The 16,616-nt window shown below is 51.9% G+C and overlaps 2 protein-coding genes across 2 annotated transcripts in view; one reads left to right on the top strand and one right to left on the bottom strand.

The window, feature by feature from the left end:
- NKX2-4 (NK2 homeobox 4) lies at nucleotides 1-1,155 on the top strand. The gene is made up of 2 exons (XM_064415867.1): nucleotides 1-370; nucleotides 497-1,155. Exons 1-2 carry the CDS (start codon nucleotides 1-3, stop codon nucleotides 1,153-1,155), a joined length of 1,029 nt encoding a protein of 342 aa, XP_064271937.1.
- Nucleotides 1,156-3,515: 2,360 nt separating this feature from the next.
- Nucleotides 3,516-16,616, bottom strand: part of XRN2 (5'-3' exoribonuclease 2) — a 33,121-nt gene continuing 20,020 nt past the window's right edge. The window contains exons 27-30 of the mRNA XM_064415468.1: nucleotides 16,394-16,521; nucleotides 11,668-11,728; nucleotides 7,410-7,548; nucleotides 3,516-4,268 (exon numbers count right to left, since the gene is read on the bottom strand). Of these exons, the coding sequence (XP_064271538.1) occupies nucleotides 4,206-4,268; nucleotides 7,410-7,548; nucleotides 11,668-11,728; nucleotides 16,394-16,521 (391 nt within the window). The 3' untranslated portion in view covers nucleotides 3,516-4,205. The remainder of the gene's footprint in view (nucleotides 4,269-7,409; nucleotides 7,549-11,667; nucleotides 11,729-16,393; nucleotides 16,522-16,616) is intronic.

Here is a 16,616-nt window from a genome sequence, read left to right as displayed (position 1 = left end):
ATGTCGCTGAGCCCCAAGCACACGACGCCCTTCTCGGTCACCGACATCCTCAGCCCGATGGAGGAGAGCTACAAGAAGTTCGGCGGCATGGACGGGGCGGGCGGGCTGGGCGCGCCCCTCGGGCCGTACCGCCAGGCGTCCGTGCCCCCCGCCGCCGCCGCCGCCGTCCCGCAGCACGTCCCCGCGGGCGCGGCCGCCTACCACATGCCCCACGGCGTCTCGCAGTTCCCGCACGGCGCCGTCGGGGGCTACTGCAACGGCGGGCTGGGCAACGTGGGCGAGCTGCCCGCCTACCCCGAGGGGATGCGGGGCGGCGCGGCGGCGGGCGGCGGCTGGTACGGGCCCGGCGGCGACCCCCGCTACTCCAGCAGTAAGTGCGGGCGCGGGGGGCGCGGCGGAGGAGGAGGAGGAGGAGGAAGAGGAAGAGGGGGGCGGCCGGGCGCGGGGGGAGCCGCGGCCCCGACGGGGCGGGCGCTGAGCAGGCCGCCCCGCTCAGTCTCCAGGTTCATGGGCCCGTCGGCGGGGATGAACGTGGCCGGCATGGGCGGCCTGAGCGGCATCGCCGAGGGCGCCAAGGCCATCGTGCCGCTGCACGCGGCGCCGCGGAGGAAGAGGAGGGTGCTCTTCTCGCAGGCGCAGGTCTACGAGCTGGAGCGGCGCTTCAAGCAGCAGAAGTACCTGTCGGCGCCGGAGCGGGAGCACCTGGCCAGCCTGATCCACCTGACGCCCACGCAGGTGAAGATCTGGTTCCAGAACCACCGCTACAAGATGAAGCGCCAGGCCAAGGACAAGGCGGCCGCCCAGCAGTTGCACCCCGACGGCGGCGGCGGCGGCGGCAGCGGCGGCCTGTGCCAGCAGCCCTCGCCGCGCCGCGTGGCCGTGCCGGTGCTGGTGAAGGACGGCAAACCCTGCCCGCCGCCGGGCAACGCCACGCCGGGCCCCGGGCCGGCCGCCCCCGCGGGCCCCGCCGCCGCCGCGCCCGCCGCGCACCCGCACCCCGGCTCGCTGGGGCAGGCGGCCGACCTGGAGGAGCTGTCGCCCAGCCCGCCGGCGCTGCACGGCCCCGTGGCTCCCCTGGCCCCCCTGGACTCGGCCGGCGTCGACTACAACGGCGGCATGGTCAGCCCCAACCTGCTCTACGGCAGGACGTGGTAATCGGTGCGCCCCGCGTGTGTTCCCCCGACAGCCGCGCTCCTCCGGCACCGGACGCTCCGCCCTGCCCGGTGCCCGCGGGGATCGCCGACGGCCGCCCCACCCCCGGTCCCCTCCCGGCCTCCCTTCGAGTTTTTTTTAAGTCTCTGCTGTTTTTGGACAAACGGCCCCGACGGCAGCGCCGAGTGCTTGCGCGAGTGTGAGTGCGAGTGGATGTGTGTGAGCGGTGGCGTGCACGCGTGTCCGTGTCCCGGCCGCCCGGAGCTCCTCCCGACGGGGCGGGGGCGGCCGGGGCAGCGCGGGGCTCCGCTCCGGCCCGGCCCCTCGCCCCGGCGGCAGCGCAGCCCGGGAGCCCCGGCGGGCACCGCCGCAGCCAACCCTCGTCTCGGCCGAATTCATTTCGTGGGGTTGCCCCCGAGTGCCATTCCGTTCTTATCTCCGTCCCAGGTAAATTGAGCCGCAGCTCAGTTGAGGCGGCAGAGCCGGTGCTCGGATTTAAGGGGAAAACCCCGTTTTTCTCGTTGTTGTTATTAAATACCGCGCAGTCAGTGAATGCCCGTGCGTGGACGGGGCGCGCGTCCCGCGGAGCCGCCTCAAGCCCCCGGCGCTTGGCTCAGCTCCCGACGAGCTCAGAGCCCTGCGGAGGCGACGGAGAGCCCGGGGATTCCCGGGGCTGGACCCCGCTTCCCGCCGGGATCGGACCCCGCAGCAGCCGGGGCCGGAGGGTGCGCTGCGCCGGAGCGGGGTTCATCCCCGCGCCGCTTTCCGAGGAGATCCCGCACGTCGGGAAACGCTCCTCGGGACTTTCCGGCAATTTTTTTTTTCTTTCTTTTATTTTTTATTTTAATTTTATTTTAAACAATAAAAGGAAGCCTTGTTCTCACGACTCGGCTGCTTCTTTCTCGGTGTACGGAGTGAAGGACAACCTCAAAATCCCTTTTTCTGCCTCCCTGTCGGCTGCCAAGGATTTAATTCCACACCCCTGCCACCTCTGCCAGGCTCCCCCATCCTTGGGGACCCGCTGAACCCCAGCCCTGAGAAGCACTGGGGGCCTCGCCACTCCCGGCTGTGCTATGAAGGAACGATTCTGAGATGGAAAATTGGGATTTTGGCCTCTGCTAGACCCCAGACCCGTCCCCAGGCGGGAGCCTGGAGGGGAAGGGAATCTCCTCCGTTCTTCTGGAAAGAGACCCCCTTCCCCTCCCGGCAGGTGCCACACGGGGACCCCCCCAGCTCCCTCCCTTTTCCATGGGGGAGAATTTCTCCCTGCTGGGTCCCACGGGAAACAGAGTGTCTGGGGTGGGACTGAGCCCAGCCTGGTGAGCGGCTTCCCCCTCAAACTCTGTTAAATCCAAGGGGATATGTCAGGCTCAGCTCCAGCCTGGGTAAAAAAACATTATCTGTCAGCAAAGCGGCCAGAGGAGCTCCACAGGGACGCTGTCCCAGGGTGACCCCCAGCCCCCCAGCAGCTGGGGGCACAGGCAGCTGCAGCAGAGCCCCAGGAAGGGAGGTGGGGTGCAGGGACCGGCCAGGTCCTGCATCCCAGAGCCGAGGGAACGGAGCACCCAGGAGCGCTCCAAGGGTCCGAGGGGGCAGCGCAGCTCCCAGGGCCCAGGCTGGCTCCTCTCAGGATCAGACTGCAAAGGGGTGAAGGGTTGGGCAAAGTGAAGCCTGCAGGGATGAGCCTTTCCCACAGCAGCCCCCCCCAAATGTTTATCCAGACTTTTTGTGCCCCAAAAAACGGGAGCAAGGGACAAAGCCACCAGCACCCGAGTCCATCCACGTTTGGAATGTAGGCGAACCACCCCACTCCTTCCTCCAGCCCATTCCCATGAAAACTCACCCTCAGAGCTGGTTTTGTCCTGCTGGAAAAGCAAAATGGCTCTTTTTGAGCACCCCAATCTTTTCCCAGCTGTGGGAGAAGGCCCTGGGGAGGGCTGGCAGCTCCCAGCCCCGGGAATGCTGCATCACAATGAAGGATTCTGCTCCACCTTCCATCACTTGAAAATAATGAATCCAGGTTGATTTCTTCCTTCCAAGTTAAAAGGGGCTGTCAGGGCTTTTCCCCCAGTTGCTGGTGATTAACAACTGGATGTTTGGAAAGAAGGGAGCACCAAGGAGTCGGGGCCAGGGTGGGACTGGGAACTTTACTGATTTACACAATACCTGGATTTAATGGAAAAATCCAAAGGGAAAGCTGAACTGGACGCCTTCCTAATTTTTTTTTTTTTAATTAAACAAATATTTTTAAATGCTACAGGTTAGGTGGAATTATTTTCCAATAAATCAACAGGAATGCGTGCACACAGGTAAAAGATACAACAGGCTCTGGAGGGGGCTGGAAATTAACCACACGCCACTGCTCAGAATTTCAAAAGCCACTTTATAAAGCAAATAAAAATATTTACTGATTTGGTACACTCACACAGAAAATCCCTAGAAAGAGTGCTAAAAACGAATGGAATTTCTGCCCTTCGCAGCCGTTTTAAATTAGGTATCAAACAGACAAACCCACGGCCCCTGCCTGGTTATGCCATGACAAAACCCACGCCAGAAAGAGGCACACATCCAAAAAGTTGAAATGTTTTACTTCAGAGTCCGAGAAGCCGAAGGAAGCATCTGCCAAGGAGCAGCCAGGGCCGTGTCTTCCAGCGCCGCCGGCTGCCTGCTGGGTCTGCCCCGAGAGTTCATAAAATCCCACTTTTGGGCATTCTTTCCAACTCCTTGTCTGTTTTCAGGCTCTTGTGTGTGGAGTAGAGGATGGCTGGAGTTGAGAGTGGCGGGCAGCGCTCAGCACAGCTTGGATATGTAAGGACAATGCAGCACTCCCACCTCGTCCGACGGCAATCCGCTCTTTCCAGTCCCTCCCAAAAATTCATCATCAGGTCCGTAAGAAATGCGCACATTTAAAACAGGCATCCGTTTAAAAACTACAGGGATGGTGCTTAACAATTTCTTTTTTTTTTTTTCCCCCTCGCCCCACAAATAATAAAAAGAACAAAAGCAAAAAACCCAGACATTTTCCATGTTTAAAAAAACCCAGGAGGCAGGAGCTAATTCCAGCTGTACCTTCCTGCGGGAGGTGGGAGCGGGTAGGGCCTCCCGGGGCCGTACGCCTGCAAACAAACAAACAAAAGCAAGCATTTATTTTTGGGATTAGCAGCACGAGTAAACAAGTGGGGTGAGCTCGAGGCGCCATACAGAACAGGGACAAAACATCCTCTGCACAGAGAGGTGCCGGGGCAGGGCTGAGCATCCCTCATCCAGCTCTGGAGTCTCCCAAAAACACGGCTGGGGCTGGATTGCCTGGTGCAGAGCGGAGCTGCGCAGCACCAGCTTTGGAATCCCAAATAAATCCATCCCCAGCCAGCACCGTGGGCAAGGGACTTCCCACCTGTGACACCTCTGCTGTGCTCTGCTGCAAAGGGACAAATGTTGGAGTCAGAGACGTGGGGCAGCTCACACTCAGCATTTTTACACAAAGGTATTTTAAGGAAAAACGAAAGCTGTGTTTGTTGCAGAAGAGGAGTTTTCCAGCACTCGTTCGCTTTAGTAAGAGGTCAAAGAGATCCAAATCCCACTTTGGAAATTACTCCAAATCAGATGTACATTTGTACTTAAATTCAGGCATTTGGTACATCAAGTATCCAGTGGAAAAATCCATTTGAAAATTTCACAGAGCGCCCCTGAAGCATTCAAAATTATTTCCAAACAATGCAGAGACTAAAAAGTTAATTAAAAGTGATGCACCAACACCAGCTACAGGCTTGGTTTGCTCTTTACTCAGGGATTTTGGGTGTGGAAGGAAAAAGGGACTTCCTTCCTTGAAAAGAGGAATCTCTCTTCCTCACAGCACACGGCGGCTGGGATAACCACGGAAACCAAGGAGCCGGTGAGCAGACCTGCCAGGGAGGCTCCTGCAGCCTGCCCATGCAGGAAGGTTTGTTTCCAGGCTTGATGAACTCAATTAAAAAAAAAAATAAACAAGTTGGCTACATCCCTTAAAAAACCCTTCCAAACCATGAGCAGGGAAGGACAAAGCGGAGGTGTGGGAGCGCTGCAGCAGCCGCGGATGCGGACGCTCCGTTGTGTGCTGCTCCTGGCTGGAATAAAACTGCCCAGCACCTGCACCACCCCAGCAAGCTCATTCTTTGGTTCTCTGGGAGAGCTGGAAGGCAGCAAAGCCCCACTCCCAGGGAGCCCCCCAGATCCATGGCAGCTGCATTAATTTTGTAAGCACTCTGCGGCAGCGTGTTTATTAACCTCTTCAGACCATGTTCTGTACGCTGTAAAAAAAGAATTCAGAGGTGAAAGGGCCCAAAGATAATTATTTATGCTGCTACGTGTCACCACTTCCACTTGAATCCCTTTTCAAGGCTTTAAAGCTTTGAAATTTTCAGGCAGCAAGGCCGGATTCAATGATTAGGCTGGCACCCTAAACCCTTTCAGGTACTTTCTCATTTCACTCCAGCCTCGACGAAATAATGACATCTGAAAGTTCATTTAAAAATAACAAGAACAGAAAAAAACAAGGAAAAAAAAGAAAATTAAAAGCAGATAAACAGTTGCAGCCAACTGCAAAGGGAATTTTTTAAGGAAGCAAAATTCACTGGAGCTAAAAGATTTGTGCTTAATCATGAACTCATCATGTATGTGAATAAAAATAAAAAAAAGGGTTGTAACTGCTGGGTTAAATGTTTCCTGCACCTGCAGGTGGGTCCATGCCAGCACTGGGGGAATTCTGTTCTGGGCAAGACCACACCTTTACCCAGGCTGTGGATGTCCACAGGGCTCCAAAGTGGGAATTAACAGGGATACCCTCCCTGGGCCCCCACTGTAAACCCTGCTGGGAAACCATTCCCGCTCCCCCTCACGATTCCAGCTGTTGGGCACCACAATTTACAGCTGGGAATGAAGTGCTCCAAGCACAGATTCCTTTAGCAAGTGCATCCTGCCCGAGATGAAGGGCAGAGCAGGGTGTGCCATGACAGACAGACTTTTCCAGGAGTTCATTTCCCAGACTAATTAAACCCTGCTCAGACTCCAACAGCACAAAGATCCTCCCCTGATTTTTCCCCGGGAGCACGGCAGCCCCTGCTATGGATTAGTGCAATCAGGGATTTAGTCCTCTGGCTCTGGGGTTTTGGGTAAACCTGTGTGGCACAAAATGAAAGATTTCCAAAATCTGATCCTATCAATGCACCTCATCCAAATTTAAAATGTATTTTAGAGCTCCACTGGTTGAGTCAAGGTTCAGGCCCCATTATTTCCGTGTGATTATGACCTATGGTGTTGAGTTCTGCCTCCAGCCACAACCAGTGCTGGCAGGGTTTGTACTGGTGCTGTGCCATGTAACACACATCTGGGTACTGGGCAGGTGAGCAGGCTGGGAGGAAGAAAATTAAAACTAGGAGTGACTAAAAAGTGACTTGTCCTGAGCTGAATCAGGCCCCAGCAGAAGGCACGTTTCCAACAGTTTGTGCCTTAATTTCCACTTAAAGGACAGGGCAATGGGGCTGTCACCTCCTCCTCCCTGGGACTGGTCACTAACCTTCCCACAGTCTGATTTCCACAAACAGCAGTACAACTAGGAGTTTAACCTAGATATCAAAAATTTATTTAAAATGAGTGTTTAGCAGGGTAAACACCCAGAGTTTGGTACAACGGCATATGCAGAGTGTTTTACTGGGATCACACCTCCCAAAAAAATTCCCTAAGCAGAGTCACCTGCTACTTTCAAGCAGCATTTTCACTCTGTGGCATTATCATGAACTGCTGACCAAGTAACCTGCAATTCTGGATGAAGTTCTCCTCTCACTATTGCTTGTTTCCTTTTAACTGCAGACAGCTATTTCCACATGTTTATTCCTGGCTATGAGAACCCAACATTTGCCTTAAGCAGATTTTCAGCTCAGAGAAAGCCAATAAGCACTTCAGGGGAGAAATTCAGGAAGCTGCAAGAATCTACATTTTAAACATGCTGGGGAGAACCCAAACTGTCCAGTGGGCAGATTTCCTTGTGGAAGAGGAAGACTGGTGGCAGTGCTTGCCTCAGGCTGCAGGAGGAGAGTGACCATGTCATGGGCACTGTGCCAGGGGTACAGCCAGAGGGGCTGGCCACTGTGTGACACAGTGACACTAAAGCCAGCTCAGCAATGCCAGCCCATGCCACACTCCCTCTCCACAGCCACAGGAGCTGGGGGGAAGCCTTGGCTGGGAGGGGAGCACAGCGCAGCACGTGGGGCCCCATTTCCTACCTGTCTGCCCCTGTCCATGCGGTCCTCGGGTCTCTGTGGGTATCCCATGGGCCCCAGGCCCTGGTACTGAGCTGGCTGGAACTGGTTTGGGGACGGCACCATGCGGTTCCAGGCGAGGAGAGGAGCGGCTCCGGCGGTTCTGCGCAAGGAAAGAACACTGCACTGGGAACGGGGCTCCTGCAGAGCGTCCCACAGCACAGACCCACTCCTGGCTTTGTCTCTGAGCTCAGCATGGACAGCCAAGTGCTAGTGAGAAACCAGGAGCAGGGAATATTTTCCCAAATCCTCCTAAAGGCCGCTTTGCCGACCTCTTCCTTCGGCACAGCTTGGAAGCTGCACTGCCACGAGCAGCAAACCCGGCTGCGCGCAGCAGATTTTTCCAATTCCCTGGAAGGCTTCCGTGCACCTCTTACTGCAGGGGCAGATTTGCTGATCCCAAAGGCTCCCCAGCACCCCAGGAGTAAACATGTGCCACACGGGAGCCAGGGGCTTTCTTTGAACGCCCAGACTCTTTCTGGGAGCCCATTCTTCCCAGTTAATTGCAGGTTGCAAATGAATTCTTACGGCGAGCATTCGGAATCTAGGGTAGGGGCCTTGGCTGCTTTTTCCCATCCATTATTCTGCTCAATATGTCAGGAGGTCTGATCGGGAAGAAACCTTTTCAAGTTCTATTGATGCCGTTTTCAATTGACCACGGTGACCTAGCAACATAAGCACTAATTGGCACGGGCTGACTGACATTTGGTGTACAGTTTATATGGGAACGCAGATCCGACATCCATTATGGCCCAGTTTGCCATCCCGGATTACCCACAGCAAGAAATGTTTTCATTTCCTTCAAGTACCCATTCTGACATGATAATTAGAAAGCAACAGGTAGAACACATCCAATATTGTTTGATTCAAAATATTTAGGGAAATGCTACAGCCGTGATCGGGTTGTTACAGCTGAGCACGGCTGAGGGACAACTCCATAAAGGATTCAGAGCAGGTGGGGCCTGCAGGACAATATGATGTTGTGAGGGAAAAACATGGAGAGTGGAGACAGTTAATCCTTCCTGACCCCTGCTGAAGAGGGACTTGGCTGAGCAGAGCAGGGCCAGCCTGGAGGGAGACGGGGACAGCAGAGAACAGAGGCTCTGCATCCCAGGTTGGGGATGGGGACAGCAGAGAACAGAGGCTCTGCATCCCAGGTTTGGGATGGGGACAGCAGAGAATAAAGGCTCTGCATCCCAGGTTGGGGATGGGGACAGCAGAGAACACAGGCTCTGCATCCCAGGTTGGGGATGGGGACAGCAGAGAATAAAGGCCCTGCATCCCAGGTTGGGGATGGGGACAGCAGAGAACAGAGGCTCTGCATCCCAGATTTGGGATGGGGACAGCAGAGAACACAGGCTCTGCATCCCAGGTTGGGGATGGGGACAGCAGAGAACACAGGCTCTGCATCCCAGGTTGGGGATGGGGACAGCAGAGAACACAGGCTCTGCATCCCAGGTTGGGGATGGGGACAGCAGAGAACACAGGCTCTGTATCCCAGATTTACCTGCTGCACTACATGCCACCCCTCAGAAGGAGCCATGCTGTTGTTAAAACTAAGAGCACTTTACATTTGTGGGGATGAAATCTTCAAAATCTATGTTCTAAGTTCTTCCTTTGTTCATAATCGCTTCTTTTGACTTAGTATTTTGAGTACTAAGATTTTTTCCCCCTCATGATTCCTAGAAAACAGAAGACTCTCCAGGAGAAATACACTGCTCAGCCATAAGGAAAACTGCAGAGAATTACCTATATAGCCCCAGCTTTGGGGGTTTCTTTAACAATCATTCTCCCTCTACAACAAGTTCTGGTGATAAATATGACTGAGGCTCACAGGCCAGCTCTTGCTCCATGCCTGGAATGGGGAAGTTTGACACAAATTTCTTTTAACATTATTTTTTATTTGGCATTTTAAAAGTGCTATTTAGTGAAAAGTTGAGATATTTAACAACTTAAACACAACACCACTAACATCACTGCTTTGCTGGGGCACTGTTTGGTGATCTAAATCACCTGAGGGTGGAGATCTGTACACAGCAAAGCTGTAACCAAAAAAAGAACTGTGCCACTTGGAACACCCCAGGAGCTCACACAGGCACTTTCCAGAGTTACATCATTCAGCCAGGTCAGCTAAACTCAGGAGAATTTACACAGGAAAACATTCCTGTCCTCACACCCCAGCCACTTTGGAAATTACTGCTATGAATAGATTAAGCAAAAAAGATCTGTTCAACCAGATGACCCATCTCCATCAGCCAGGTAGCAAATCTCTCTCTATGAACTCTGGACTGGCTCAAGAGCACAAAAACCACCTCTGCAGTGCCCAGGAATGTCAGGACAAGAGAGAGGGACCCCAAAATTCAGTTTCTCTGCTGCACACCAAGGTGCACCACTAGGTTTAAAAGCAAGAAATCCTGCACAGGAGACAGGAATAGCTGAATTATGGAGAAGCAGCTTTATGTTCCTGGATTTTCCCCCCAGGCCTGGGAAGAAAGAGCCAGTTTAGCCCCTGCTGTACCATTCCATCCCTGAAATAGCACATCTGGCAGGGAGAGGGCTCCTTGCTTATCTCTTACTCAGAGTGGTGAATCCAGGATATCCCAGTCTCCTGCCCACCCACTCCATCCCACAGGGCTGGAGCAGGGCTGGCCTCTCCCTCAGTTCCTTCCTTCCTTCCCTGAGCAGAAATCCCTGGCTGCTCTCCCCCAGGCACCTATGGCTCCTGGAGAGCTGCAGCAGCAAGAGGGGGCAGCAGTTTGGGGAACAGCAGCTCCCAGGGAAAGAATAGGAAACTCAAAATGCCTTCAGCAGGTTCAGATGCTTTTTCCTGTACCAAGTGTCTCTGTGTTTAACCTTCTGCTTAAGTCTGTGCTTGCCTCTGTACAGCAACTAAACACCAGCTCTAAGCATGTTTGATCTGCTCCCCAAATCCAAAACCTTCCAAGAACACGGCAGAACTACTTATCCTCAGTGCTGGCAGAGCTTTTCATAAACCCTGCACAGTGTAACAAAGGGAAGGCAGTGACAAGTGACAGACCTGCAGCAGAGTCCTTCACAAATAAAAGTATATAAATTGGATTTAATTAAGGGGTGGGAGTGGCAACTCCCATGGCCCAAGCAGTATTAAAGTTTGCATTATGAATGAATCTTGCCTTACAATATTCCTCACAGATGAGGCACAGGACAAGGGAGCCAGGCTTACTTCAGTGGGGATCAAAATGGTTGCCATGGAAAGTGACTGTGGAGAGCTCAATAAATTCCCCCAAAGCCCATATTTTCAATGGTGAAACATTTGCAAATAAACCCAGGGGACAAAAAGGCTGGGCGTTGGAGCAGAAACTTCTCTCCCTCCTCCATAAACATAAATAAATGTCATTATTCATAGCTGACACAGGTAGCCTGGGTTTATTGAGCCCACCCCACCGGAGGACACACAAGCCATCAATGAGGGGATGCATGTAAAACATCCCTGATTATCAAACCATGTCACATTCCTTCTATTCGATGGCACTTATTGGGCTGCAGATTCCATAATCCTTCCCTGAGTCCCTTCTGCATTTAATTCAGTTCAGCCTTAAGTAGTTAAAGAAACTGTTTTCAGTGGCAACTAATAACTACTGACCTACAGTGACACTGCCCTACAATGGGCTTGTCAGGCCTGAAAAACTTGTACCAAAGAAGCTGATTAGGACTTCAAGAGGTTTGTAGCAAGAATCAATGGCTGGTCTGTGCTAATGCTGCGGCTGTGGCACAGGAATGATAAAAGTGGAACACCATTAGTTATGCCTCATTAAGCTCCACAGCCCTCCTAAAAAGAAATTTGTTTAGCCTGTCCAAAATCTAATGCAGTTTTAAGCTCTCTGTGTTCAATTTCATAGTATCTCAAAAGCTTCAATAAGATAAAGGCCAAAGAACCAAGAACGGTACCAAAGCACCAACAGTAAAGTTAATTTTGAAGCCTGAGTTTTAATGGAAAGTGTTTTTCCCTCCTTTTTTTTAATACAAAGTACTCGAGCCTTTTAAAGGATGAACACCACGTAGTGGGCTCTCAAAACATCAATAAATCATGGACATTAATTAACTCAAAAATCCTGCCATACACCATCATTTCCACAATTTTAAACCACAATACTGCAAACAGAGAAGGGAAAACCAAACACTGGGAAGGCTGGCAAAGCCCAGTCCACCCTCCTGGGCATGTTTCACATCCCTCCTGCCTTACCTTTGTGGTGTCTGCTGGAACAAGGGTGTGGGACCTCTCCAGGACTCCTGGGGCCGAAGATCTGGAGGGCAAAACGAGATGGCAAAATAAGAGAGAGCAAGTACAACTCACGAGCTGTGCTCACTCCTCTGCGTGCCCCAGGGCTGCTTTTGAGAAGCCAGACAGGAAAGCTCAAGCTGGATGTGCCACAAACACGCTCCAAGTCATGGCTTCCTGCTGCTGGCTTGGACAGAGTCCTGCTGTCAACAGAGAAAAAGCAACTTTTTTGGCTCTAGCACATCCAACAAGCTTCATAACGGAGAATTATGAATTTTAATTGCTACAGCTAGCGTTGGTAGTGCTCAGATGCTTTGCAGGTGTCTCCTCTTGAATTTTTGAAGATGCAAAACCTTGTCTGTCACCCTAACAACTCAGTTTAATATTCATATATCTTACCAGTACATTCATTACTACATTAAAAATACAGGCACTCAAATACACACTCACCACTGTGTTACCACAACACACCACGTTTGTGACCAACAAAGGCAAAATATGGGCCAGTTTCCCTCTGACTGGGCTAAGTTATTCCATAAAGGCAACTAAAACAATGGCCAGAGCATGGAATAAAGTGGATGATTCTGTTTTATTCATGTTTAAGTAAATATAGTTATATTTAGGATGCAAAAGACAAAGCATTCATTAAAACAAGATATAAATACATTATCACTAAAGATACTAAAGGTACATTTAAAAGTTACTGTGGGCAGTGATAACACACTAATAAAAACCTATTAATGATGTCTCAGATAATGGAATCAGACTGAATTAAGCCCTTTTGGGTAAAACCTTGGCCAGAGCCCCAGTGCTGGCGTGCAGGAGACCACCCACTCACCCATTGTTTGTGCCACCCAAACCAGCCCTGCACAAAGGCGAGGCAGGAGCAACACTGCTTTAACAGGGCCCGCAATTAAACGCTTGTTGTCCTTCTAAATAACCTGGTCAGCAAACAGGATAAAAGCAGCAGCTCCTCAATAGCACCCAGGCAGCCCCCAGCACTCGGGGCCAGCGTCAATCAAAAGCTCCGGTTTCACTGACACCTTTGATGGCTTTCAATGGCCTTCAAGTGTGACCTAATTCCAACAGCTGGTTCCAGCAGCTGGATAATGGGCGGCACACGGACACCCTGCCGTGCTGCCAGGGGCCAGGACATGGAAGCCTGGCCTCCCTCGGAAAGGGGAAGGGGGAAATATAAAATAAATAAGTCTGTGCCTCTCTCCTAGCTCTGCCTGGATTGTCTGTCTCAGCCGCAGCAAAGAGAACACCAAATAAATTCCCAGCCCCAGCAGCTCTGCTCTTCCCGGGAGCCTGCTGGGCAAAGCCAATCCAGCCCATAATTCTTCATTTATCCTTTATGCAGGGTTATTTATTCAGCTTTACACCTATACACACAACTACATCAACCAGGATATGAGCCTGGTTTTACACCCCCCCACACACACAGCTACCAACCGATGCTCCTCAGCTCCTCTTTTCCAGCCTGAAGCAGACCAGGACTGAGGGTAGGGAAGTGACACTTCCCTGCTGATCAGCCTGGGAATCTCAAGGGCTTTTCCAGGCCTGAACAGGCTGCACACACACAAAGCCATGTTTATTTTGGACTACAAGGGGAGGGCAACAGAATCCACAACACTGCTTTAGGGGAAAATGAGCAGTTTTTCAACTGGAGCTTAAAATATCTTTAAAAGTTTGGTGAAGCGCATGAGTGTCACAACTTTCAATCAAAAATGTCCTAAAATGACTCTGTTTCTGATGATTTTCAAGTTTCACAGACAGCAGCAGCACACAAACACAGGCAACATCTTGTTTCCAGACCCTTCCCCTCCATGTGAGCAAGGACCCAGGTCTCCTGCTGTAACCACACCTTTCTGCAGCTCAGTTTAAGCAAGATTTCAATGAAATCATCATCAAAACATTTAAAGCTCCCCTATTCATTTGTATGGCTGACAGAATAACCTTGGAGGGAGAGAGTCTGGAGCAGTGAATTGCACTTCAGAAAGGTACAAAATGGGAGAAGGAATGACAATTAATATTTGCTTTAGGCTGCAAAACTTAGGCATTTCCCAGAGCTATAAGGCCAAAGAAACTGCCTTGTCTACCAGCTCCTCAAGTAACAATTTATCTAATCAGGGTGGCAATCAAAGAGAAGATTTTGTGTTTACTGATTGCACTAATCAAAATCACTTTTCCAAGGCAGCTAATTGACAAGTTTACTGCCTGCCACGCAAGTCATAAATCAGATGTCCTGCTCTGCAGGAGCCAAACCCGCCATTCCCAGAGCGCTGCCACCCTGCACTTGACTCCCCAAGTTATCAGCACAGACAATTATTCATCAGCTGAAAATTGGCACATCCAAGGCAAATCAGGGAGCACTGGTGAGGAACACCCCCAGCCCTGAGGCTCTTGAGGAGGAGCTGGCTCCTGGCTTGACCGCATCGCCCTTCTGCAGGCTGATTTTACTGCAGCATGTGCATGAGAACACCACACACCAAGTGGGAAGTTGCTCTGCATCAGTCCCACTGAATGTGGGGATGTTGACCACATCAGCTGTGGTTTCTCAGGGATGTGTGGGCTCCAGGTGCTTCCCAGCCCGGCCACACCACAACTGCAGTTCTGTGACAACAGTACAGCTGATGGACACAACTTGGACACTGGAGACAACCTTGTGTCATCCAAGAGGCCTTCCCATTTCTCCTAATTTGATTTTCCAGCTGAAGGTACCAGTGCTTTGATGAAGACACTCAGGGAGTGAAGAGGTGACTGCAAAAGGGAAGAAGATGCTGCCAGACCTAGGAACACCTCTGGGGACTCCAGGCAGAACGTTTTTGGGGGGAATCAGCCCAAGTGCTCGTGAATTCTCAACCACACTGTGCAGGCAGACTGCTCTCACTCAGCAGGAGCCTCACTGCAGTGGGGTTTGGGGAGCTGCTGACACTCCTCATCTTCACAGGTCTGCTTGGCACCAGACCCACACAATCCGTAATCCAGGATGTGTTATGATCTTAGGGCAGGTGAACACCAAAAGGCTGATACCAGCAGAAATCCAGGGCTGTGCCACCTGGAGGTATTCTAACAAGGGTTTAGCAAGTCTGACTCTACCTGGTAGAAGAGGAGCTGAGGCATACAGGGTTCACTTGGCATTGACAGACCCAGGTGGGCCAGGCTGGGGCCTGACTGTCACCATGATATTTTATGAAAAATCCTTTGCTAGGATTTTTCTTCTAGCTGAGAAGCCTCAGAAAAATAAATGTCAACAATTAACTATCTGATGGCCGTGGAATGTGGCTGGACATTGTTTACCAACAGATGCATCTTAGATTGGTCCATGTGGGTTGTTTTCACTTGATGACCAATCACAGCCACCTCTGTTGAGGCTGTGAGCAGTCACAAGCTGCTTGTTATTGCATTCCATTCCTGTTCTTTCTAGCCTTCTGATGAATCCTTTTCTCTCTATTCTTTTAGTATAGTTTTAATGTATCATTTTAATATAATATGTACCATAATATAATAAACCAGCCTTCTGAAACATGGAGTAGAGATTCTCGTCTCTCCACTCGTCCTGGGAGCACCCCACAAAGCATTCACCACACCTGACCCTCCAGCCAGGCAGCAGGATGGGTTTAGGGAATGGTTCTAGGAGTAACACAGCCCTCAGGCTGTTTGATCCATCCCCCCAATGGACATGAGCTGTCCTCAGGTCCCAAATAATGAGGCACTGAAAGAAACAATCTCCAAACTCTAAGTCAAGCGCTGCTGTAATCCGTTGCAAAGACTTGACGCCACAGTCAGTGCAAATGAGAAGTTAATTAGAGTTTAAGTCTAATCTCCTAGGACAGTCTCAGCAGAAGAGGAGGAACAACACCACCCAGTGAAGTGCCAGAGGACACGTTTGCAGTGAGCAGCACAGTGGTGTCCCATGAAAGCAGAGTGGCAGGAATTGGCTCTGGACAGCGCGGCTGGCGCACGACCCTGCGCGGTGAAGGAGCCTGCACGAGGCAGCTCCACCTGGCTCCTGTCCCTGCTGCTCCACACAACAGCAGCACAGCAACCTCTGCCTCCTGGAAAAAGCAGCACGGGGAGGAGGGAAGAAAAGCCCAACCAATTGCTCTGTGCTTTGCCAGGCACACCTGCAGAACAGCGACCAGGGACGGCTGTGGCGCTCCGAGGGGGAGGGAGGCCTGCATCACAGAAAGCCACCAGACAGTTTTCCAAGGCCAACAGATGGACTGAGATTTCTCCTCTAGAAGTGGCTCCAAGCCTCCTCAGTTTGAACCCGTCTATGGCACTGGGGGGTATTTGCCTGCAGAGCACTGCCTGTTCAGCACAAGGGGCTCGGGTGCCACGAGGATGAGAGCTTGGGAGTGCATCATTGGCAGGATCAGGTCCAGGGACGTGGGACAGACAGAGCACATTGGAGCTTTTCCCACAACACATCAGGACTCAGCAGGAACAGCAGCACAGGGACTGCCAGGCTCCCAAAAACCTCCCCAAACCCACAAAAATACTCTCTTTTTGGAGATGAATTTGGATGCCTGTCTGCTAGTTCTGTCATCCCATTCCCCACATTCTTCTTTCCAGATTGTATTTAAGCACAGACAAATAAGTGAAAGCACAGATAAATTGTGATAAAGAGAGATGATGTTTAGACCAACCCAGCTGTGAGAAGCAGGAAGCAGAGGGCACTTACTTGACAGCAGTTTGGGGATCTGCTGCTGGCTGCCCATGAGGGGCCTGGCGTAGGGGCTGCCGTAGGCTCCGAGCGGCACCGCGTTGGGGTACATCCCTGGCATGCCCCTGTCCCTCGGCATCGTGTGCCTGTCACAGCAAGAAATGGCAAGGTCAGGAGGCTGTGGTGAGCTCCGTGTCCCAGCACAGCTGCCTGCCAGCCCATCCCACACCCCCTCTCTTTC

This window comes from Passer domesticus, chromosome 3, assembly GCF_036417665.1.
Source record: "Passer domesticus isolate bPasDom1 chromosome 3, bPasDom1.hap1, whole genome shotgun sequence".
Classification (NCBI taxonomy): Eukaryota; Metazoa; Chordata; class Aves; order Passeriformes; family Passeridae; genus Passer; species Passer domesticus.
This window is presented reverse-complemented; position numbering and strand designations above follow the sequence as displayed.

Bases quoted from the DNA above. Each gene is read 5' to 3' on its own strand.
- NKX2-4 (XM_064415867.1), top strand. From the start codon at position 1: ATGTCGCTGAGCCCCAAGCACACGACGCCCTTCTCGGTCACCGACATC. The intron at 371-496 runs GTAAGTGCGGGC...CGCCCCGCTCAG, and splicing joins CGACCCCCGCTACTCCAGCA to TCTCCAGGTTCATGGGCCCG.